Source organism: Aulonocara sp. 'chitande type north' Nkhata Bay, linkage group LG2 (assembly GCF_057382095.1).
Source record: "Aulonocara sp. 'chitande type north' Nkhata Bay isolate Kocher_YH1m ecotype deep benthic linkage group LG2, A_spYH_male_GT1.1, whole genome shotgun sequence".
In the NCBI taxonomy this organism is placed as follows: domain Eukaryota; kingdom Metazoa; phylum Chordata; class Actinopteri; order Cichliformes; family Cichlidae; genus Aulonocara; species Aulonocara sp. 'chitande type north' Nkhata Bay.
In genome coordinates, this window is record NC_141345.1 from 28076009 (window position 1) to 28100858 (window position 24850).

General features: G+C 41.8%; 2 protein-coding genes across 6 annotated transcripts in view; one reads left to right on the plus strand and one right to left on the minus strand.

The window, feature by feature from the left end:
• Positions 1 to 18644, minus strand: clcf1 (cardiotrophin-like cytokine factor 1). 3 transcript variants are annotated; one of them, XM_086315523.1, is made up of 4 exons: positions 18511 to 18618; positions 15585 to 17022; positions 6887 to 7038; positions 1 to 3872 (listed from the first exon to the last, which is right to left on the minus strand). In XM_086315523.1, exons 2-4 carry the CDS (start codon positions 15601 to 15603, stop codon positions 2529 to 2531), a joined length of 1515 nt encoding a protein of 504 aa, XP_086171649.1. In that variant the 5' UTR covers positions 15604 to 17022; positions 18511 to 18618; the 3' UTR covers positions 1 to 2528. The 3 variants fall into 3 exon arrangements, with proteins under 3 accessions (XP_086171649.1, XP_086113829.1, XP_086171640.1); XM_086257703.1 differs by lacking the exons at positions 15585 to 17022; positions 18511 to 18618 and adding exons at positions 12219 to 12342; positions 14581 to 15022; XM_086315514.1 differs by lacking the exon at positions 15585 to 17022 and having other exon boundaries at positions 18511 to 18644.
• Positions 17657 to 24850, plus strand: part of ssrp1a (structure specific recognition protein 1a) — a 15915-nt gene continuing 8721 nt past the window's right edge. The window contains exons 1-5 of one of the 3 annotated variants that reach the window (XM_086315493.1): positions 17657 to 17811; positions 18605 to 18684; positions 20347 to 20532; positions 24322 to 24427; positions 24600 to 24793. In XM_086315493.1, coding sequence (XP_086171619.1) covers positions 18631 to 18684; positions 20347 to 20532; positions 24322 to 24427; positions 24600 to 24793 — 540 coding nt within the window. In that variant the 5' untranslated portion in view covers positions 17657 to 17811; positions 18605 to 18630. Of the gene's footprint in view, positions 17812 to 18604; positions 18685 to 20346; positions 20533 to 21158; positions 21308 to 24321; positions 24428 to 24599; positions 24794 to 24850 lie in introns of those variants that run through there. The other 2 variants (XM_086315483.1, XM_086315502.1) reach the window with 2 other exon arrangements.

The window sequence follows — 24850 nt, forward strand, 5'->3', positions numbered from 1 at the left end:
CTCTGTACAAAAGCTAGTATTTATTCTCTCTCAAGTTACAACACAGTATTTTCACACTGGAGAAAAATAAATAAACATCTTGTTCAATAAATAGTATAGATATGATCCATAACCTTTAGCCATATCATCTAAGGCACATTGCAAACACATAACATTTATTCTGGGGGGGAAAAAGCCATCTGTTAACCTCCACGTCTGCTTTTTTGGTATTTAGGAATGTAAAGTAAGTTTAAGGGGAAAAAAAGTTCATCATTTTGGCACTGAAAATGAGATTACAGAGCAGTTTTCCAACTTGCTTCACGATGTTGTCACTACAATCAGTCACCAGAAATCTGTAGCAAAAACACAACCAAGCCCATATCTCCAGTTCTGAAAAAAAAAATCCTGTATCTGTAGCTCAGATACTCAAAAAGTGGACCTATTATGCTCATTTAAAAGTACATATTTTATTTGGACTCTGCAGTTTGAAGCCAGCTGTTTTAGCTCCTTTCTTCTTTAAGCCCATTTTCTTCTGATTGGATGCCTTTTGCAAATGGAAGGTTTGAACAGAACAGGAATATCTGCCGTCAATGACATCACAGGAAAAAAATGTCTAAAACTGGACAGTAATGTGCAAAGGTTTTGAGCCGCCCCTCATTTCTTTATATACTTTTCTAGTTTGGTGTGACAGCCCTTGTTTTTCAACACAGCCTGAACTCTGTTGACAAGCTTTCTTGTCATTTCTTTAAGTTGTCTTTAGGAATAGTTCTCCAGGCTTCTTGAAGGACATTCATGATTGACTTTTGTTCTGTTCTCTGTCGAGATGATCCCACGCTGCTTCAGTAATGTTGAGGTCCAGACTCTGAGGAGGCCAATCCATGATAGTGTTTCACGTTGTGTTTTTTTTAGATGCAGCCCTCAGGTCCTGTGTTGGGTCTTTGCTTCATTTCATCTATTTCTTAAGGGCATGACTGTTTATCTTCTAGTTTTTAGCCTTTCCACCACTTCTTTTTTATCCTCCACTTCTTCAGCTTCCTCCAATGTGCAAAGGAAAAATCTGAAAGACCTTTAAAAAGCCAGGAAGCTTGAGACCACTATAAAAATCACAAAAGCTGCGTTCTTGGAAGCAAAATATAAAGAAGTAAGGGGTGGTGCAAGACTTTTGCACAGACATCCATGTATGAAAATAAATAAAATAAAATAAAGACAAGCATAATGGGTCCACTTTTAAGTCTTTTTCTGTTTGCGTTTGAGAAAGCACAATCAGTTGCTATAGCTATGGGACAAGACATTAGAAGCATAAATGAAAGTTGAGAACAGGGACAAAATGTTGATACTAAATTAAGTCTCGTTTGATATAAAATACATATACAAATTACAATTTGTGGCATTACATGGATGCTGAAGTTATGCAACATTTTATTCAAGACTTTGAGACCACGTGTAGGCTTTGCTGGTTTGCAACTTGGTGATTTTACATATTTACCTGGGCTTAAAAAAATAGACATTAAAAATGTGTATTCAAATGTGAGCCTTAGAGTTGCAGGTTAGTAGATTTCTTTACCCTGTTTTTATGCTTAAGAAAGCTGACTGAAGGCTGGCTCTAGAATCATATTATTGTACAAATCTGACAGTGGTTTAGATGTTCTCATCAAGCTTCCTGTAAGGAAGCAACACAGTATATTTTCCACTGCAGTGTAGTGTGGAAGTATTTCTTTGCTTTGTCTCAAATGTTATTAACATCTCTTGCTGTGAAGTGAAATATGTGAAGAGCTGAATTGACGGGATAAAAGTGAATGGTGTGTTAAGGCAGGAAACACCACAATAATTAGCGTGTGTGTGTGCGTATGTGTCCGGGCAGTATGTGTAGCGCTCTTGTAGGGTTACTGTAACTGACCAGTTGACTTGTGATTACGCAGCAGTACCGCTCTGCTGGTTATTTCCAGAGTCATCCCACTGACTCAGCTTCCTCTCCTTTTCTGCCTCTTTCTCTCCTCCTCTGCGCCCCCATCATCCCTCCGGCCATTTTTCCTCCCCTTTTGTCTTTTGCCCATTCAGAATTTTTCCCTTCTTCCTTTAGAGAAAATGAATGTTTGCTGATTCACACATCTGGGGGTCACTGAATCAGTTTTCACTCAATGGAGGCACTGTCTGTCTCACCGCCTGTCACTCAGTCTGCCCTCGTCTGCATGTGTGTGTCTAACCACCTACAGTGGTATTTCTGTTGATCTATGAGCCGTGAAGTCCGGTAACTCAGCCCAGCCTCAGTGTGTCTCACTCAATGAGCAGCTATGTGCATTAGGCGGGTGACAGTGCTGGTAATGTGTTGGCTTTGTGTGTCTTATATTCCATTAGCACTTCTGGTGACCTGCCAAACAGTCCTTCATTCACTTATTCCAGTACGGTATGAATGCATGTGTTTATGTGCTTTTGTCTGTTAAATCCGTCGGTTTGATTCCACTCAGATTTTGTGCAAATAATTCCCGATATACTGCACTTTTGTGTGTCTGTGTGTGTTTGTGAGCGTGCGTGTAAGTCTTATCAGTGCCTCAGCCTCGGAGCTTCTTCTTGAGGCAGTTAAAGTCCTTCGCCGATCGCCACAGCCAGCTCTGAAGCTCTCGCAGTATCCAGAAACCCTCCACCTTCCTGGTAAAGTCGTTCATTGTCGTCCGTGCCGGCAGCAGGGAAGATGAGGGGGAGGAAGAGGAGGCGGAGGTGTAGGAGGAGGTGAAGAGCGGATTCAAGGGAGGCGAGAGTAGGGAGGTGCCCCTTTGTAAAGATAGAGGGACAGGCTGGGGGAGGAGGGTGTGCTCCTTGCCTGCTCCGAATTGGTAGAGGAGGGAGAGTGTGGACAGAGGAGGTTCGAGAGTCGGGGAGAGGAGGGAGCGAGGAGGCCGACGCTGCTTCAGATATCCACTGGAGGAAGAGGAGGTAGCATCTGCGTATGCTTGCTTGTCCTCCTCTTCCTCTGACCCTCTGCTCCCCTCTAGAATGAATCCATCCTCCGCTCTGAGCGTGTCTGGATGATGTGCGTTCAGATTGTAGCTGTATTGATGGTCGTTGGTTCCTTGTTGGTTTTCTGTTTGTTGTTGAAGAGATCCCAAGCCTTTTGTGTCCACATATGACACTTCAAACCCGGGTTCGAACTGCCTCTCCTGTTCCTCTCCATCCTCAGCTATACTTAACAGCCTTCTCCTCCTCACCCATCTCTCCTCTTCCTCCTTTCCTGCTGCGTTTTTTGCACTGGCTGCCCAATTTCCTCTCTCTGGCTCTTCCCTCTTCTCTCTTCTCCGTCTTTCTCCCCTTGCCCTCTCCCTCGATCCGCTACTCCTTCCTCTGGCTGCCTCTGCTCTCCTTGCCTCTTTTCCTCTTCTTTTTTCTGTCAGCTCCTTAGTGACACCATCTTCCTTAACTCCTCTGACTAACTTTGCCCCACTTCTTCTTTGGCCACTACGCTGACCAGACACCGATCTAGATCCGGCTCTCGATCTGTACAGGTTCTGGCTCATGAGCGGAGCTGGTCGGCCACCTCCTGTCCCTGTCTGCAAATACTGCAGCTCACCAGCGTTACCTCTCATGTTTGGAGTTTGTGTAGGATTTGTGTCACCGAGCGCGGTCATCAGTGCAGATATTGAACCCAGAAGTCCATCCAGACCCATGCAGAAGTGCAGGAGGGAGGTCTTGAGTGAGGGGCAGAGGGTTGAGCGGGCCAGCTCCCTGACAGCTCCTAGAAGGACAGAGTAGGCCTTTTGGTTCTGGGCCAGTCGTGCTTTGTTCTCCAGGCGGTGCCACTGGTCCACTCGAGTGGCAGCACTCGGCAGTGTCAGAGCTGTGCTGTTGGGCCGCGGAGGGGAGAAGTCTTTGTCATTAAATGGAGGGCCAAGATAGGTCAGCTGGAGGACAAATGAGAAGAGGAAAGGAGAAGATTTATTATAGTTTATTACAAATTGGGCAATCATTCATCATAACAATTTCAATATCTTCACTGCTATAAAGCTAAACTTGTCAGGGTGAGAAAAAAAAAAGTCAAGAGCCACTCTATTTGAGTGCTTTAGGGGGCCTCCTTTTTAACTAAAAGGAAGGCGAATACCATGGTGCTACACAGAAAAACAGTGCACAGTTTATGCAAATACACTGTACAAAGGCTGAGCGGGAAAGTCACCCACTAAACTGTGAGGACTGACAATTGTTTTGCAGTTTGGCTTTGTTTTCTCCTCCAAATTAGTTTCCAAATAGTTCGGCTAACCGGAGGGTTTGAGTAAAAACCTGTCTGATCTGAAATAGCAGTTTCTGTTTCTTGTCTTGACAAAGTCCCAGATCTCAGCAAGTAACATGCAAAAAAACAACCAGCATGATTATTTTATTTTTTTTGGTTGTGTTTCTTCAAATGTAGGAGGTTTTCTGCTAAATGGTTCTTCATGAGCCTGTTCGCATATGAGAGGCATCATCTGCGGCACATGTCCAGTGACAAGCAGACAAAGTTACAGCAGAATGACATATTCTACCAATGAATACAAAACTATAATATTAAAAGCGCTGTAGAATTAAAAAGCACTGTTCTTAATACACTCTAGTGCTTCACGCATTAGGGTCGGAGAAGTGTGATATAATTGCAGCCCATTTAAAGCCAGAAAGGAAAGCTGGTAAAATTCACCCTATGCAAGTTAATAGACTTATCAGCATCACTGCCTCATTGTTTAATATAAATACCCAAACCTTTTTATAGTAACATCTTGCTTAAATTAAGGTGTTTCTACATAATGTAAGACAGTTTTTGACTTTCAGCTGCAGTCCTGTCAGCATTCAGGAGTCAGAAAACAAGTAAAGAAGTGTTTTTACAAATTCAAGAGTACTTCAATATGCAGAATTAAATTGGGGATTGAACCACTAAGCCTCCAATGAGTAGAAAACCCGTTCTGCCTCCTCAGCCACATCCGCCTGCACTACTATCTGCCTATAACATCCATCTATTCTCTTCTGCTGATGCTTTTCAGGGTCAGGGTGGTGGTTGGGGGGGGGGGGGGGGGGGGGGGGCTGGTCCCAGCTACCATAGGGCGAGAGGAGGGGTACACCCTAGATAGATCACTTTACTTAGATCTTATTTTTGGATCTGATACTGTTCATCAGGAATTACATCTATATAGACAGAAGTAGTGGGAAGTGCTTTCAGAAGTGTTCTTTAGTTAGTCAAGATCATATTTAAAAAGCAGGGTATAGAGTTAGTATTAATAATGATGAATATGAAGGGGTCTCCATGATGTATAGAGTCCAACAGGGTTGCTTCAATCTCACCATATGACTAGTCACACAAACGTGCCATGTACCATGTACCATGAGAAGGTAAACAACTGAATGCAATAAAACATCCTTCAACTACATGAAGACAGAAGTAATTATGTTTGGCAATAAAAAAGAGGGAGATGCATTAAAGCTCCTTCATGCTCTGTTTTCTTGTCAGGTGTACTGCTGTAGTATATGTTAGACAGTCTTCAAAATGTAACAGAGATACACCAACAAGATCACACATAACTCCAGTTTCTTGTATCCTTGCACTGTTTGTCAATTAAATATAGAATTCACCTTAAGTCCCAATGTGTTGTCCAAAAAATATCACAAATATGTTTACTGAGCACAAGCCTGCACGGTCTCTCAAGTCTGCAGGGATTGGTCAACTCAAACCAAACATGGTGAAATGGCTTTTAGCCATCCTGCTGCCCACAGCTGGAATCAGCTCCCCACGGAGCTTAGATATACCCCAACTGTAGCCATTTTAAAACTAAACTCAAAATAAGCTACTGTTCCCAGTTCTCATTATCTGTTACGTTTATTATTTTTCTTATCTTTGGCCTGGCAGTGTTGGGAAAGTTACTTTGAAGTGGTTTACAAACCAAAAATTTAATTCACACAGGGAGCAGCTCAGCTAGCAAAATCGCCCGAGGGAGAAACTGGTAAAAAGAAAAAGCTACTTCATTAATTATTTTGCTGAGAGAAAGACATTATAATATATTACCAAAAAGCCACATGTCAGCTAAATGTCAATCAGTTTAATTTATTGCAAAGAGCTGTACTTGTTTACAAGTATAAGAAAAGAAATACTCCTTTATTCATGGGAAAGTGGAGAAATGCCATCTGTGGCTATCTATATAACATCCATCAGGCTTCCCTTTGGGAACTAGTCCTTGCCTTATACACTCTGTGGGCAAAAGCATTTAGCCACAGCTCTTAATCTTTGAATTGACGTGTTTTTAGTCCCATTACCACAGGTGACGTTACAGAGGGGGATGTCCAAGTGATGAGGCGGATCACATGTAAAAGTCACCAAAGCTCTGCTGAGTAAATAAATGCAGAGCTCTGAATCTCCTCTGACATTAAAATCAGTACAAAAATTGTGCACCTGGTGCTTCATGGCATCAGTTTCCATAGCCTGAGTTGCTTCTGTTGATGTAATGTGTAGTTGGCCCAGTGTTTTTGTCCATATTGAGGACTTTCTGGACTTTCTGGCCAAAAATTGTGTGTAGTTTCAGTTGTTAACTACACAAACGTCCACAGTGTGAATATGAACATTAACTGCAAGCAAGTTACTGCAAATGGCTAAAGTGCCTGTTTAATGACATGTAATTTCACCATAATTTCATAAGGAACCATAACAGATATGTGGCTCTTTATCTGCTAGATGTTCACTAACTATCTATCGTTTTCATTGTTGTGAAGGATCATATTCATCGTCACTGTTAAATACATTCTTATGATAAATAGTGCATTTGTGAGTTTTGAGCTGTTTTGCTTAAGCATTCTCATTTATTCCTGTGTATTTCATGCATATGCATTCCTATTTGAAAATTATTTACTTTTTTTCTCTGATGCAGACATTTTGGTAAAAGACTGAACATATCACAAAACTACTCACATATACGTCTTTGATCTCTTTCAGCTGATACTCCAGGTACTTGGTGAGCTCATAGGTGCTCTGTATTGAACTCCTCTCGCTGGCCAGGTTGTGGAGAGCATCCCCGGCGGTGGCCATGGCAGCGGCCAATAGCAAGACGAGCTGGTGCTCGACTATGGAGAAACAAAGAAAACACTGTGAGATGTGTCTTTAATGACTTTCACGTCTTGGGTGTCCAAGCGTTAAATAGCTCACGCTGTAGAGGTATTTGCCGTAAAAACAGAGAGGTGAAATTTATTTTCTAAGATGTGTTGTCATTATTTAACTTGGATGATGAGTTTTTAAATGAATTTTGATGATAGGGAGCTCAACAAGCAAAAAAAAAAACAGAAAAAAAGAAAATCACCTCCAGCAACAGTTTCCTAGCTTTTCTCCGGTCGCATCACACTGTTTATAGGAATTTTTTTTGCAATATTCCAGTTTATTCCTTTGTCTCTATGACGATGGCCTTGTCTGTTTACATTTTGCCAGGTCAGAGTCATCTGACACTGCCAATAAAGCTTTTTCCGTTTCCAATCTAATTTTAGAGGTTTCTGGCTGTCGGAGGTTTACTCTGGCTTCAAATAAAACCTTGTTTAATAGCTTCAGACAGTCAGACAAATGGCTCCTATGTTCAATGCAGCAGTCTGTCAGGACAGCAGTCGCCTGAACGTGCACACACTCTCGCACACACGCGTTCATTCCTGACCGATAACCCCGAAAACAAAGGCATGTGGCTTTCTTTACAATCACAAACATTAATGTGTTTGTATGGGTTGTATGTTTGCTGTGGACTTCTTGTTTAGGTTTCAGAGTGTTTGTGTAGGTGTTTCATGTTACTGTGTGAGTGTTTGTGAGAATGTTTGTAGCCGTAATTATATATGTGGATTAAATTCGCATTGCTGAGAGTGTATACAATGATTGTGTGTGTGTGTGTGTGTGTGTGTGTGTGTGTGTGTGTGTGTGTGTGTGTGTGTGTGTGTGTGAGAGAGAGGGGGGGGGGCGGCAGTGTATTTGTAAGAGCGGAAACCTTTCAGTGCCCCTGTCTCTGGTTTCAAACTGAGAAAATTGGAAAATTGGAGCTGAAAGGTGATTTTCAACATTAAGGAACTTCATGTACGTCCACTTCTCTGCGTCCCATGCGCTCTCTCTCTGGACACTTTCACACTTTCTCCTTTGCTCGCTAACTCACTCTCTCAGCACTGCTTCAGCCTTTCATTGGAGCCCTGCAAACATTTCCTCTTTTCATTTCTGCTCTCCATCATCCTCTCCCCCCCCCTCCATCCTCCTGACACCCGGACGGCAGGCCGTGATTCATGCTTGTAATTATGGGCAAACCGTGCTGCTGCTCAACAGGTGTGAAATATGCATTGCACAATGTGTGTGTGTGTGTTCATGTGTGCGTCCGCTTTCTCTCTTATGCTCAATCTCCTCTGTCTTAGACACACCTCAAGCCTCCTGTTGTTTGACCAGTGCAATCCCTTTCTGCTTCTAGATTAGTCACACTCTTCTCCAGCGTTCCTATCTTCCCTGTCATACCTTTATCCTCATTTTCTCCTCTCAGCGATCTTATCTCTCGCATGCCTTAGGTCGGAATAACAGCAGACAATTAACCCTGATTAGCTCGCCTGCTCCTCAATTTCCCTTTTCTCTCTCCCTTTGATATTTCACTACGGGGGCCCCACAGGACTAATATGAGACTTGAGAATTGAGGGAATTGCTTCAATACCCTGCAGAACATTTACCCCTAGCGTTCACTTGGGTATAAATAAAATAGAATAAATAAATAAATGATTTCGGTTTTAAATAGTCAACACCTTTTTTTCCTTCTCTGACTCACCATATTTGCCATATCAGTATGCACTCCCACACAGGGTTGGGTTGAAACTGAGTGATATGCAAAAGCATCCCAGAAATAACTGCACTGAGGAAGAGATTTAGCTCTCTATAATAAGTAAGTGATTAGTTATGACTCACCCAAAAATCGGAAACAAAAACAAACCACTAGAATACAGCAACAAGTAGGATTAATTATGTTACTTAATTTGATTCATTTTTAAAAAAGCACTGTGACATGGCAACTGCTTCTACTATAGCCTCACTTAATAGCAGATGACAGACAGTTTCAAATTAAAACAGGATTAAAAATGTGTGTCATGCTTTGAGTGACAGGGCAAAATCTAAGCAAACAACGCCCTAACTGCTTGATTAAACAAGACTCTTTCACACCAGGTGACTCTTCCCCTACCCGTTGACCCCCAAGTTGCCGACTACATCAAGGCATTTTCCCAGACTATTTTCTGAGCCCATGGCAACTCCCACACACACCTTGAAGTTAGTCATCCAGGGCAACCCTTCTCAGCCAAGCCTCCTCCTCACTCCTCGTCACCTGTCAGAGGCACTAAGCATCTTTCAGCAACGGCTAAACATTTGGAGCTCATCAAGCAGCTGGCTCCTCCCACTGAACATCCCCCATTAGCATCAAAACACCCCGAAACCAACACAACATCGTTGACTCTTGAAGTAAACAAGCTTGAAGAAAACAAGGGCTCACAGTGTGCAGTGAGGGGTCATTTTCAAAGGGAATAAACAGGTACCGAAAAAAGGAGTCTGGGATGAAGGAGGAAAAATCTTCTTGGCAAAAATCAACCCAAACTGTTCCAAACCGTTTCCTTTTGTCTGCAGCCACATGCTTGGAGATGATTGCCAGACGTGAAAGGCTCTTGTTGTTTTGATTGAGCACTGACATGTCTTAAAGCGGCCTCTGCTGCCGCTAAAAACAACCGCTCTTTTGTACAAGTAAACTCAGATAACTCAAACCGAAAGCCATGTTGTCATTATATAATATTAGATTGAGTAACGGCAGTATAGTCGGCATATAGCCTGACTTCAAGGCGAGCCCTGTAGGCTTGGGGCTGTGTCTGTGTACCTGGCAGTGGAAGCACACTCCGCAGGGCAGGGTTGAAACCAGAACATTCTCCATGGGAGGATTGCATTACAGCAACACAGGAGTTCCCTACAACGGCCGACCGTGACCTGCTTCCACGCAGTTGTTTGTGTGAGTCTACACACGTGTACCTATTAGAGTTACACATATGCACACATGGGGTGAGGTGGGTTGGGGGGGGGGGGGGGGGGGGGCTCCTTTATTTGCAACAGATCATATTTTTTATCTTCAGTTTGTTCGCCGGTGTAAAGTCAGTTCTGGCGCTCTGGAGTCTGGTTGCCATCTGCAGAGCAGAGCTGAACGTGAGGTTCTGGCAGCAGAGCTTGTGCGCTCCAGATAGTTCAGAATTAAACACCAACACGGGGTCAGGGTTCAGAGTTGAATGTTAGGGCGCAAGGATGTGTTCAAGGATAAAAGGACATTTGACATTTTACACTCCAGACGCTGTTTTGGTAAACCAGTGACCCAGTGTTTGTGGGTGTTGTGTCGCTTCCATCTGAGAGGACTGGTATTTCATCTTTCCCAGCATGCATCACCATTTGAGGTTTTAAACAAGCACTTAAACAGAATTTGGTATTGTGGGAAAACCATGTGCAAGAAAATCTCTCCAGTCTGGTCCAGGAAAAACTCACTCGGGTGCCAAAAAAGGTTGCCCTCCATCGCTCTAACCACTTGAAAGAGGTCTGAAACAGAGATGAAACCTAAGTACATGGAAGATGTTGTAAATCAGCTCTAGATTCATGATGTTTATTATTTCCTGTGTAATGCTGATTGGATAGGATCGGATGTTGTCATGTGCATACATACATATAAGTGCTGTGTGTACAGTACAAGATTTAACCTTTTGCAAACCCAAGCCATGTTTTCCTGAACCAAAATCCAGAGATGGATGCTAATTTCCTCACTCGTCACACATTATTTGTATCTAGTCGCTGTGAAGAATTCCTCTACTCCACCAGAGGACAATATCAAACATCACTAGGGACAGAAATAACTGATGTTTCCAGATATTTTCCACTTTGCTGCAATCCGTGATTGGAATATTGAGGTTATATTTCAGCTCCGTGACTGATTTTTAGTATGCTTTTTTTCTCTCCAGACTTTAAGAAAGATATCCCGATATAATCTGTTCAATATTTGCTAAAATGACCGGACTCACGTCATGATCAGACCAGGCAGCAGACCCTGCAAATACTATTCATGTGAGCCAATGATTGTGATTCTGAGTCAGAGATATCAGAAACTTTTGACAGCTCAAAAAAACAACAACAACATAGTCCGCTAACATCTGGGAACAATTGCTTAGATGTAATTCCTCCATTGGCAGGGACTTCTAAATAATCCTAATACGAACACTAATAGAATTAATTAAGCAAAAGTAAACTAAAATCATACTGTTTCCATTTGTTAGGACAGCACTACAAATAATAACACCACAAAAACATAATAAAATAACACTGCAAAAATGGAACAAATAGTAAAAGCTATTCTAGCCTTACCGACCTCTTCTATGCGCGCTTATACTAAAAGCCACATTCACCCATTCATACACTTTACTCTATTAACTTTAAGCACTTCGTCGAGCTCAAACACAGATGGATGCATCAAATTGGGGATGGGTATCTTTCCCAAGAAACGTTTCTTTCCCTTCTTATTAGGACGACCGGCTCTACCTCCTGAGCCGCAGCCGCCCCCAGCGTTTCCTGTCCATCCCAGCCTGCCGACATTATATGAATGCAGAACAAATTCAAGCTCCAGCTCAGTCTTACAGCCCTCATCAGACACTGTGAGCGTGGGCGTCACTGCCAACATCAACAAGTTCACAAATTATCGATATGTGCTCACTGAAATCCACATCCTGGAGCCACTAAATGAAAAACGGATCCTCTGCCTTGTCTTGTACGCTTGTTGTCTTCCAGCTAACGTGGCAGAGGCTGAGCTGGAGCCTCAATGTGGCTCTGATGACAGAAAGGAAGCATCCGAGCCAAAAATCAGAGAGCTGTTTGCTTTTTCCATTGTTTTAAACTATTCGGCTGCACTGTACCTGGTGGCAATTTTGTCCTCAGCCACACATATACAAAAAAACATAAACACACCAGTGGATGCCAGGGGGAAAGCCATGCATCGCCTTACTGATATAAAGGATGGGGGGAACACAGGCCAGATGGACAGAAGGTTGACATTCTGGGGTCGGGGTCAGTTTTGTCTATCTGTGTACAGTTAAAGGCCAGATTTATGTGCAGTCTGTACTCAATCAAATGTGCATTCCTTCACTAACTCAACACACACACATGTATAAAGACTGCACACTGGAGTGTAGATCCGTGCATGCACAGGCGTTATACAGAGAAATACATATAAACAAACCTTTTCATAGTCAAGCACACACACACATGTGCAAACTTTTCCCATCCCTTCCCTCATGAGATTCCTTCCTCTGGAGTTTGTTCATGGTGAATTTCAAATTGATCCTCTTGGCACTGGACACACTCTGGGGTTGCCAAACAACATCAATGACCCCCAAAACAAAGGCAAAAGAAAACACACATTAAAAAAATCCAATAAAAATCATGTTCATGCCCAGAATCTCTCTTTGCAACCATTTCTCGCAATTTGTAAACTCAACATCTTCTGCTCGGCTGCGCTTCTCGCCTCATTGTCTGTCTCCTTCTTCTCCTTATAAGCCAATCTACCCCCTCCTATTTTTTTTATATCACTGGATTCCAGTGGCTCCATGCTTTATCGCCATGTTTGGTTTCAATTTCTTTGTCGCTTCATCTCCACCACTCTCTCCTTAAATCTCTCTGAAACATCAAACTTCCATTTTAAAGTCTCCTTCCTTTCTATCCCTAATTACCTTTCCCTTCTCTTCCTTTCACTAATTGGCTCCACTCGTTCCCTCCATCAACATCTCTCATTCCCTCCCTCTTTTTTTGTCAGACCTTCAGTTTTTAATTTACTTCGAACCCCCACCCCTTGCCATCCCCAAACTCACAGATTTTGCTTAGAAAAACACCCCGTAAACAGAATCAGACGAGAATCCGCTGCCGAATCGCGACTCCCCTGCTCCTCTACGGCCTTGATGGAAAGCCGAAGAGCAGAGGTGGGAAATACGGAGCTGTTTATCGAAATACGAGGTAGCACTGAAGAGTATAAAAGGATTGGGAATACAAAGGAAAAAATGCTAAATATTCTCTACTTCCAGCTTCTTAAATTCTTCAGCTTCACCGCTTTTTATCATCTCACAGGAGAGGGAAAATAATAGCGGCAAAACAAGGGATTTACAGTCCTTACCTTCGTCTTTCGGAAGATAACTAACAGATTAAAAGGCACAACTGTCGATAACAGACCTCCTGAAAGTGCCTCTATACACTTTCTATACCCTTAGGGTCAGCTTAGGGTCAACCTTTTAATTTATCCATTCGACAACTGTCCCTATATATTATCTTTTAGATTCATACACCGATTCTCTTTAAAGAAACACCCATGTGCTGGTGGAATACGGGTCCTTATCATTATCGCTTGTGCTCTGAGCAGTTTGACTCTTGTATCATCTGGGTTTGTGTGTCTGTGTGTATGCGCCTGTGTAAATTCACCAATTTACGCCACTTTGTCAAGAACCTTTTACTCAGTTATATGCATTCTTCGGCTTCCCTTGCGCATTACTCACTCCAGCTGAAGTGTTTATGCGTTTCTCTTATACGACGCATTGTTAAATAGTCGCTCAATGTGACAAAAACCTAAAAGAACCGCTGTAACTTTAAAATACTGGCTACACATACACTAAAACTTGGCGATTGGTTACTTTAATAGGATATAAAAGACAGATTTTTTTTGTTTGTTTGTTTTACTGCAATTTTTTTTTTCTGGAAGTGAGGAAGATATTTTGGAGCCTTGAAGGATAGACGGAGGGAAAGAAGAGGAGGAAGAGGAAAAGGGGTCGGTGGAGGGGAGCACGAGGGAGCCGGTGAGGGAGAGTTTTGTGAAGCGAGGGGCCATGTTAATTTGGGAAAAATGTAAACAGCATGTGTAACTGTTCAAAGCGTGACCGACTCATTTTATATCAGTCCCCCCCTGCTCTCTCCGCTCTCTTTCCCTCTGGGTGCTGCTAACTTCTGTCAATCTGCACTGCATTAACCCCTCTACCGCCAGTTCCTCCTTCTCCCTCTCTCCTTCTCTATTTACTTTTATCTGTCTCTCTCCCCCTCCACACACATCTTCCTGACGTTCACGTATACCGTGAAGAATTGGGGATGGCGCTGCAGCGAATAAAAAGATGTGAAAGGCTCACTTTATCCTGTTTTCCACCTCCTCTTCTCTCTCTCCATTTATCCCTACCTCTCTTTCTTTTCACCCTGACTTTGTTTTGTCCTTTTTAACCAGCATTTTGGAGTTAATGGGTCCAGCACATACTAAAGCTTTTATCTGAAACACACTGACACTAATTCAAGCCTTGGGGCAATAAAAGTCTTTGTCTGCGTGTGTGTACGCAAAAGTCAGACAGTGATGAGGAAAAGCGTGTATCTGTGCATCTGTGACAAGATAAATTCAAAGTGTGTGTGTGTGTGTGTGTGTGTGTGTGTGTGTGTGTGTGTGTGTGTGTGTGTGTGTGTGTGTGTGTGTGTGTGAGACAAAGACAGCCGAGCTTTCTGTGTATTTATTTGCTCCAAGTATCGGTTTGTTCTGTAGTCAGCTTTCTGTTTATTGTCCTTCTAAAGTTACACTATACCTGACGTGAGACTCAAGACGGGACAGAGAGCATCATTTCGTCATGGGCCATCCTTCAGTAGCTGCTTATCTTTCCTTCTTCTTTCACTTCTCCTCTTCCCTTCGTCTCCTAGACATGGAGCAGCAGCCGCACCAGTGGTCCCAGGGGAAAAGTGTGTGTGTGTGTGTGTGTGTGTGTGTGTGACTAACGTGAATCATGTACTTTGTCATATCAGTGACAGTTAACTAGACAGGAGCTTTAGCTGCATCTGACCCCCTCAACCCGAGTCATTTTTTTCCCTTTTACTGTGAATAAGACCCCTCCCCATCCATCTTTCGCTCTCACAGACATTTTTCAGCCTTTCTCGCTCTTTTTTTCCTTCTCTCTTCCTGCCATCCCTCTCACATGGATATTTAACACCAAATTACCCTATAATTACATTTCCTATATTTTCGCTCCATTCATTTTTTTTTTTTTTTTACTGTGTTTGTTTTTTTTTTTCTGATAACCCTCAGAGAATTGGATGATGGACCACTAAACCCACGTGTGCTCCTTCACCAGTAATTTCCAAATGTGAAGAGATGACTCACAACAACCTTTAAATTCATTTTATATTTAAAATAACAACAAGAAAAATAAATATTAAAAAATTAAATTATGTGATTTCTTTCCAGTATTATAAAAAAAAACTGTTTTGATATTTGGGATAATTTGATGTTTGGTTTTAAGTGGAAGAAACGTGCGCATGTTAAACCCTTAGGCTACACAGGAAAGGATCATATTTGCGGGGATTACGCACTAAAATATCCAAACTCGGCGCTTTTGCCACAACTTTTAATCATGATTGAAGATGCAAGGCAAAACAAATTATTAAATAATAAAGCAAACGTTTAAGTGTAAAAGAAAGAAATGTTTTAAAAAAAGGAAATTCCACTTAATTCCACTGTAATTTTACTCTGTCTGGCAACAAAGTTTTTCTTTTTCCCATCATCCCTCCATAAAAGGTTTTAGATTCATGGTCTTACCTCCGCAGAATCTCCTCATTTTCCTCAAATCCTTTTATCCACGTCGGTGCGCTCTCAGAAGTTCATCCACTAAGCGCAGAAAGAACCCGATAATGATCTCCTCTCTCCTCTTGGAGATTAAACAGAACCGCAAACCTTTTTCTTATTTTTCGTCTAATCGGCTCAATAAAATCTGCTCAGGAGAAGATAAAGTGAAACACAGGTGATGCCGATCCAGTCATTTAAAGTGAAATATTTGTTACATTCAGTTGAAATATTAACGATCCGCTGACTATGGTGCGTGTGGTCTGTGCGACAGACTGAATGACGGCGGAGCCTTTTTGTACCTCCTCCTCCTCTTTTTCTACCCTTTCCACTTATTTCCTCCCCTCCTTCACATCCCTGTCTCTTCTTCTCCTTCTTCTTCTTTCGTTATCCGCCTCCTCCTCTTCAGTAAATGGTGGTGATTCACCGGGTTGACGCATCACGGCTCAACTTGACAGACCCGCTGAACCACGAGACTTGTCACAACTCATTTCTTCCTCTCTCTCCTCTCGTCATCCTCGGGAACCCGATGTAAGCGCGGCCGTTTGATCTTAAATCTGCTTCCTTTTAACAAGGTGCGAGTCCGATTTGATCCGTTCAGCTGAGGCCAGCGTGACCTTCAAATCGTCCGGGAAATACGGAACGAATTAGATGTTTTCTCTCTTTTTCCCTTTTATTACAATAATAATTATCATTATTCATTTAACTAAGCATTTACGCTTCCACTTGGAGTAAAAAATAAATTACCAAACAGTCGAAATGTTTTTTTTCTCTTTTGTCCTCTTTACGCAGAGACCAAATTAGTTTAAAAATGTACATTAAATCTATTCGTTTAAAGTAGGCCTAATAATATTGCACAAAAATCTCAAATAAAGTGAAATAACATAACAAAAAAATTCAAGGCTGTATTTTAATTAAACTGGGGCGCAAATAATAAAGGAAATAATTGCGTCTAAAAACATTACGCCTGTTTTGTTTTTTTTCCTTTCTGTTTCTTTGCGGGAGAATGAAGGCAAGTGTTTGCTTGCTTGTCCCGCGCTTCTTTTCTTCTCCCTCCATTCCTCAGCTCTTAGTTTTTTATTGACAGTGAGATTATTCTGGATCTTCTTCTCTCACCTCCAGCTGTCACTCAGCGTGCCAGCCAGAACATCAGCCCGTGGCATGCAGCACCGTATCGCGCCCCGAAGCACCGCTGCTGATACTCTTATTTGTCCCGGATCCAAGTAAAATTCTTTCGTAATCGCTGAGATATTCCAAAATCCGTCAGGCCCACCGGTTCATGTGGTTGAATAAAGTAGTCTAGTTATACGGACTGACAGTGTATCCTCAAGGCTGGATTAAGGTGGAGGAGACGGAGGAGGGGGTCCTCAAGGACTTTGCCAAAAGCTTCGGCGGTTTGTTTCAGCCTCGTGTGCTGATGTAGGGAGAGAGAGAGAGAGTGTGTGTGTGTGAGAATGTGAAAATGCACTTTTAAACTCACCTCAAACGATAAGGGCCTTAAATGCGCCCCGATTTAATTCAGGCCTGCCGAGGCCCTGTTTTGAAGGGGAAGAGGGTTCATTTATTTGGCCGATTTCTGTTTGGTTGCCTTATGTTGCATTTTCTTAAATTGATTTAAAACGAAATAAAGGCCAAACTGTGCCTTTTGCCTTAAGGTTTTCAATAAGGTTTGTTGGACCATGCGTACTAGCCTATTTGATCCGGGGCCTTCCTATCTCTGTCCATATGTCGTATTATAAGAGTCTAAATAACTATTTAGAATGATGCAATATTCCTATTTGACTCTTTTTTGTAATTTATTAAAAAATAAACCCATCAGTATTGTTATAGTTTGTGTTTAATACTATGTTATTAAACCTTTTGGCACTAAGTAAAGGCTGCCATACTAGCTTCATTACCTGTGCTCTGTGCCACCCAGTGGTGATGAGCGGTTACTGCAACGCATTCTGTCCTGCGCAGACTCCGTAACAAAATGTTTTTGGGCTTTTTTGTTTTATTGTCCAAGTTTCACACAGACCTCAGCTTTCAAACCACTTCAAATCCTTGTAATTTACTACCCACCAAACACCTCAGTGATTCAAAGGAAGAGGGGGGTAACGTCTCAAAACCGGAAGCAAATACGAGCCACCGTATGAGTGTTTCCTGTGACTAGCTCCCGGTGCTACACGCGGGAAAACAGGCGAAGCTGCTGAGCACTGTCACAGTAAGACCTGATTTTTTTTAAAACTCTGCATTCTCGCTTCTATAGAAATTAATTTTTTGATATGTATAAGCAACGAGGGAGTGCGTGGCGCACAATTAATTACTTTGAGTGACGTCGTTTGTTACAATAACCCCAAATATTTACATGATTTCTTTTTACCGGCCTAGTGCTGATGGAGCGCTGGATTTTAACTTAGGACCAGCCCGAGCGGGCGGCGTTCTAGCGCGTGCCGTATTCAATTTGAGGATTCAGTTGGAAACTGTCCCACATCGTTGTATAAAAGAAGCGTACCCTGTGCAGTTGAAGTTAGCCTAGCTATTGTTAGTGGCGCAGCATGGATGATAGTTAAGGGTTGCTTCGAGAAACACAAAGACCCAACTGTCGCTGACACATTCACGCCATAAGATAACGATATTCGTAAACTTTCGCCGGGCAGAGCTTTCTTTTAATTGTTCATAGTTAGCTGTTAGCTGGCTCAGAACTTCACTCAGTTTTTTAAACACTAATAAACGGAAATATTAAATAACACGAAAAGACCCAAATTCAACACGAAGCTGCTTTTACAGTTTGCACACTCACAGGATGGCTGCTTTCTGCCTCTCGGGTGTTTTGGCTCAGTCGCTGCGTGCTTGCTCATGTTTTCATCAACACCACACTACTTTCCCACCGTGAGGAGCAACAACAAAATGCAGACCCCACCTTGCCACAATCTGGGAATGGTTTTAAAGCCAGGCCTCGTTGTAGATGTTTGGTTGTATTTAGTGCCGTTTCTTCCGTCTCTGTCTGTCTGTAGAGCATCAGTCATCGCCTGTAGCCAAAATGGGAGACACACTGGAGTTCAACGAGATCTACCAGGAGGTTAAAGGCTCCTGGGTAAGTATCTTCACCCAGCAGCTCTGCTCTCAAATTCTTTCAGGTCTTCATTACAGTCTCTTTTGAAGTGGCATCGCAGGCAAACATCAGCTCCTGTGCTCTTAATTGCAGTTCTGATTTCTTTTTTTGTTTTGTTTTTTGCCTATTTGTGTCACTCAGATTTTTCAAATCTTCAAACAGATGTCAATATTAGAGAAAGATAACCTGAGTAAATTTAAAATAAAATGCAGTTTTTAAAATGAGGATTTCATTTATTAAGGGAAACAAAGCCACCCAAACCTGCCTGGCCCTGGTTCAATTACCTCCTAAACCTAATAACTGGTTGTGCCCTGCTTGGGAGCAATAATTGTGCAGTATTGTTTTATCTGCCACACTGGAAGGTTTTCAGTCACAAATGTGCTGTTTTAGATGGGCATTCTCCTTAAGGAGTCTCTGGTAAAAAGTGAAAAAGGGTAGCCTTTGTGTGGTCAATCCACCGAATATTTTCCTAAAAGTCTTGGGGGATTATCAAGATGTTTTTGGCGAACGTGAGAGGAGCCTTCGTTTTCTTTTTGGTCAACAGTGGTTTTCACCCTGTAACGCTCCCAAGGATGCCATTTTTGTCTCTTTTTTTCTTTTCTTTTTTTATTGTTCAGTCATGAATTCTGACCTTAACTGAGCCAAGTGAGGCCTGCAATTCTTTAGATGATGCTCTGGGTGTTCTTTTGTGACCTACTAGATGGGTCATTGATGCACTTTAGGAGTAATTTTTATAGTCCAACCACACCTGGGAAGGTTCAACACTGTTCCAGATTTTCTCCATTTGTAGATAATGGCTCTCACTGTAATTCACTGGAGTCCCAAAGTCTTAAAATGACTTCATAAGCCTTTTCAGACTTATAGATGTCAGTTACTTCGTTTCTCATCTGTTCACTGTAGCATGATGTGTCGCTTTTTGGATCTTTTAGGCAACTACGATTTGTCAGACAGGTTTTATTTAAGTGATTTCTTAAGTAAACAGGTCTGGCAGTAATCAGGCCTTGGTGTGGCATTGAACTCAGCTCTCCAAAAAATGTGGTTAATCGCAGTTAATTCATGATTTACGATGTGCCAGATATGTTTGGATATTTTAGTTTTTTGTTTGTTTTTCTTAATAATTAAAATCATCATTTTAAAAATTGCATTTTGTCTTTCCTTGGGTTATGTTTTTTTTTATCTTATGTTACAATTTGGTGATCTGAAACATGTGACAAAATACTAAGAAGTCAGAAACAGGGAAAATTATTTTCTATGGCACTGTATTATTGTATCATTACACAACCTAGTAAAAATAAGATGCCTTTAAATGCTGTTAGCATTGACTCTTAGCCATGAGTGTGAAAAAAAATGAAACTGTCCTCGGCTCAGCTGTGGAATTTTTGTTTTGCTGAAAAGACATTTACTCTTCTTTTTTTTTTCTTGTAAAATCACTATTGTAAAGAGGGTATCCATGCCCACGAGTACGGAAACAATAAGAAGATCTGGATTTTGGTTTTGTAAATTAATCTAAATCTAAACTAATCATCAAACTTAAAAAATAAATGTTATGATGTGAGCAAGCTCCCATTTGGAAAGCTGTAACCAGTGTTTTTTAGTTTATGTATAAAATATTTGAGTTTTTCATTTTTCAATATCTCGCTGCAGAATGACGGACGGCTGCGTTTCAGCAAGCAGAATGTGGTTTATAAGAGCAGCAAGACGGGGAAGGTGGATAGCATCCCTGCCAGCGAGCTCAATTTGGCCCAGTGGAGGCGGGTGTGCTTAGGCCATGGCATCAAACTTGGCACCAGCACGGGACACGTCTACAAATATGATGGCTTCAGGGACACGGTGAGTTCTGGATGCACATTGCATGCCTCCAGGTTGTTTTGTAGATTTGGGTAAGTGTGTGTGTGGTTCATATCTCTGATCAGTCTCTGAAGTTTGTCTCTCTCTTCCTTTTTTTTTTTTTTTCCTGGGATCTAAATCTTTTCTCTCCGTTTCTGGGAAATAATTGTTACCTTACTTGGAGGAGAACAAGGCAGCAGTGGAATATTTCAGAGTGACACACACTGCTGGTTTATTCAGCGCTGTGTTTATAGCCAGGGATGTAACCCAAGCAAGGGGACCTCTGATAAACAACTTCCATTCCCTGTCTGACATTTCCTCAGGAAAAACACTACCATCTTGCGAAAATGCCACCACTTGAGGGTGCGTGTGTGTCAGAAGTATGCGAATGAATCTGCTCTTCTCCCCGAAGCTCCTAATGGGATTAATGAGGGAAACGAGCACGAGCATGTGTGTTCCATAAACAGTGTAATCATCGGCTCATGTGAGTCAGTGTTTATATCAATCCACTGAAACAATTTGGCTCAGAAAACAGACAAGAAAAAATTGTGGTCGTGTTTGTTTTTTATCACTCCATTTTTTTTCCCCTGCTCTGCCTTTTCCCTGCTGCTCTGAGTGTGTGGGGAATGTCAACACACAAGTACAACTCTGAGATGGAGGAGCGGGTATTAACCTGGAGTCTGCGGCTGTCTCCTGGGGTTAATCAGCGTATTTTTTTTCAAGATGGATCCTCTCAACCTGGAGCGCAGGCCGTGATGTCATTGTTTATTATCCCACGGTTAGTGTCGGTAATCGAGAATTGGCTGGAGGTTTAGCTGCTGGCGTGCGGAGCAGACTCTTTGATTCATTTGTCCCTGTGAAGCGTTCTTGAGCAAGATGGTGAATCTTTGCCAGATAGTCTGTTATATAGCTGACCTGTAACTGTCATGTGGAGGAGCAGAAGGTGTAGAAAAGCATGGATTTCACTTATGTTCATGTCACTCACATGTTTAGAGTGCAGCTGGCCCATAACGCTGTTGCTGACATTGCGAGTGTGGTGTTGAATGTATGCAGCAGCCCACTGTGGATGCATTTTACTATTGGGGTTCAAAAGTGTTTAGGCCTCATGCGTCAAACTGTCAGGTACTAAAGGCTTCCACCCTGCATGTAAAGTTGAAATAGTTTGACAGGTAACAGAAACAATTCATAGGTAGTTAATCGTTTAAATCACAGCTCAGTATTGTTTTAACGCAGCTTGTTTGTGTGTTAGGATAGAGCAAGACAACACCTCAGTATTTATGTTGTTGTTTTGCAGCTTTTTGAGATTTTATAGCGTAAACTAGCACTGCCCAAAGGTTTTTCTGCCAGCTGTTAGTTCAAATAATGAGTTGCTTAGTCTTTGTACCTCCTACAGGATTTTTCCTGGTTTAAAATTGGCCTTTGATGGTGCCTACATATAAACATGATTGAGCCACACGTGCTTAAAAACATGTATTTATAAATGCATGTAAAACCAATCGTAGGGGGATTGCAAGGCTAGTTGATTTTGGCAAAGTCTGTGCCAAATCAAACACAAAGATCCAAATCAAATACAAATGTTTTAAGTTTAAACCTTTTAAACAGACTATAATAGTAAAGGTCTTGCAGTTTGACATTAATTTATTCGTTTCAATCTATGTTGTTTTTGATTATGTCAAAATCGTTTCAGGGCTGAAAATCTTTTAAGTAACGTTGTTAATGCAGGGCAACATTGCATAGCACATAAAAGTAAGATAGTAGCAAGCCTTTAAAAAAACAGAGCGCTCGCTCTGTGCTTCATGAGGAAACTTTGTGTCTGATGTTAGAGAAGCAAGATGCTGACTGTCTAATGTTAGATAAACCGTGTTTAATGTTGACAAATGATGCCTGCAGAGTTTGGACATTCTTGAGTGTCTTTTACCTCCTCAAAAGAAGCCTCGACATCCCGCCTGTAACTGCATCGATGAACGGTCGATGTCTTTCTGTAGCCACTTCCTGTGGTGGACTTGACTGTGCACAACCGAACAAAAACAAGACTCTTGTCATCAACTGATTAGTTGGTACAATGTTTTTGGAGGGCGGCCCTAATCCTTATTGTTCCAGGAATCAATGATAAAATAATTGTTAGGTTCGGTCCTAATTGAAAGCTCACTTTTTCTTTTCCGTTTAAAATAATCTTGTTTGAGTGGTTGTTTCAAGTATTTGAGGTTTCAGTCCAGATGTTGACAGTACTTTATACAGCTGCTTGACAGCTGTACAAGAGCTCCTTATGAAAAGATCTTAAATGAAGAAAATGGCAAGGGGGGGATTCTTATATAATAGTTGTAATTTTCACTTTTTACTCAGTTTAGTCTTTGTTTCCAGAGTTTGCTTGTTTAGATTTTACACTAAAGATATCTTAATTATTATTATTATTATTATTATTATAATCATAATCATTATTACTACTATGGGTATGTTTTTACTTTTTTTTTTTTTCATTTTTTCCCAGGGAGAAGTTGAGAACAGGAGTTGCAATACAAACACTTGACTCACAGTCATGTAGACATCCCAGTCTCAATAAACATAACCACCAAACCACCTCATCAGACTGGCCATGATGAAAGATTTGACCACAATGACGGAGTCAAATTAAAGAGATTTAGCTCTACATTTTTATTTTATTTTACTTAGTTCTGTAATACATTGTTTGAAATAGTTTCGGTTAACTCTAATTTTTTTCCCGTACTTATTTTTTAAGCCTAGTCTTAGTAAACTGTATAAAGCAAATATCCAACTGACATAATGAAAGTAATCTTTTAACAAAGTGGATGAAGGCTTTTGGAAAAGCAGGGATTGAAAATGTACTAATAAAAGGCAGACAGGGTGGTCATGTTGGGTGAGTGTGTGTGTGTGTGTGTGTGTGTGTGTGTGTGTGTGTGTGTGTGTGTGTGTGTGTGTGTGTGTGTGTGTGTGTGTGTGTGTGTGTGTGTGTGTGTGTCTGTCTTTTGGTGGTCTGTGTTTATTATAACTTCATGAGCTGGGCAGTAACAAATCTGCCAAAGCTTCATCGAGGAGATGAGAACTTGCACAAACTCTGATTTTATGAATTTACACATCTGCTTGCGCCTGCTCTCCTATCTAAAAAATGCCTTAATGCTGGTCAACAAACATGCTGATGAACTTCAACGCACACACACACAAACACACAATTCTGAATCTCTGGGCTCTAATTGGCTGTAATAACCTCATGGACAGGCAGATATCCAGGTGCGTAAATTCGGTTTCCCACAGAGTCTCATTCTACCTTACACACACTCACACACCATAATCACTTCCACATGTGTTTGCACTACTGGGACTCTGTGTGTGTGTGTGTGTGTGTGTGTGTGTGTGTGTGTGTGTGTGTGTGTGTGTGTGTGTGTGTGTGTGTGTGGGAGAGAGAGAGTGTGTGATTGACCATGTGTTTGTCGCTCTGTGTGATTTCTTTCCAGTTGTAAGGGGTCCTGCAGGATAAATAAACAGGCTGATTGTCAGTGGTGGTGTAGAGGGAAAGAAGACAGAGAGGGTGGATGGATTACATTCATCTCCTGTGTTCCCAAGAGGCCCAAACGGCGGACATAGTTACAATTGCGTTGTGATTAATTATCCCATTCCTCCTTCTTCTTAGGTGGTGTTTTTATAAGCTTTGACCCATGTGGAGCCAGTGCTTTGACGGCATTGCTAACTTTGAGGCTTTCTCTTCCTTTTGTTTTCACCTCTTTCTCTTCTGTCAACCTTTTTTCCCACTGTTATTCTTTCTGCTCACCCCACCAGGACTTTGAGAAGATTTCAGAGTTTTTCAAGGCCAACTACAAGGTGGAGCTGACAGAGAAGGACATGTGTGTGAAGGGCTGGAACTGGGGAACGGCCAAGTTTTCAGGTAAATTTTTCAGAATCACTGCACTAATAATGTCTGAAATATTGATGATGATAAGTGAGGTGAAAATCAACAGTCAATTTAAGATTAGTTTGCTGTTTAACATCAACTCAGAGAGCTCTGAAGATGAGGTCAGTTGTTTCTCTCCTAACTGTCTTGTTTCTGCCTTTCACAGGGCCACTGTTATCCTTCGAAGTCAATGACAACACAGCGTTTGAGATCCCACTGTCCAACGTTTCCCAGTGTGCCACAGGGAAGAACGAAGTCACTCTGGAGTTTCACCAGAATGACGACACAGAAGTCTCCCTTATGGAGGTCCGATTCTACGTCCCACCCAGTCAGTCTGATGAACGGCAAGACCCCGTGGAGGTGACAAAGGATGCTTTACTTCTGCTTTTTTGTTTGTTTGGTTTCTTTATGCTTTTC

Bases quoted from the DNA above. Each gene is read 5' to 3' on its own strand.
- clcf1 (XM_086315514.1), bottom strand. From the start codon at position 18,616: ATGACTGATGCTCTACAGACAGACAGAGACGGAAGAAACGGCACTAAA. The intron at 7,039-18,510 runs GTGGGGTCTGCA...GTTTCTCCATAG, and splicing joins CATTCCCAGATTGTGGCAAG to TCGAGCACCAGCTCGTCTTG. The intron at 3,873-6,886 runs GTGAGTAGTTTT...TTTGTCCTCCAG, and splicing joins AAGAGATCAAAGACGTATAT to CTGACCTATCTTGGCCCTCC.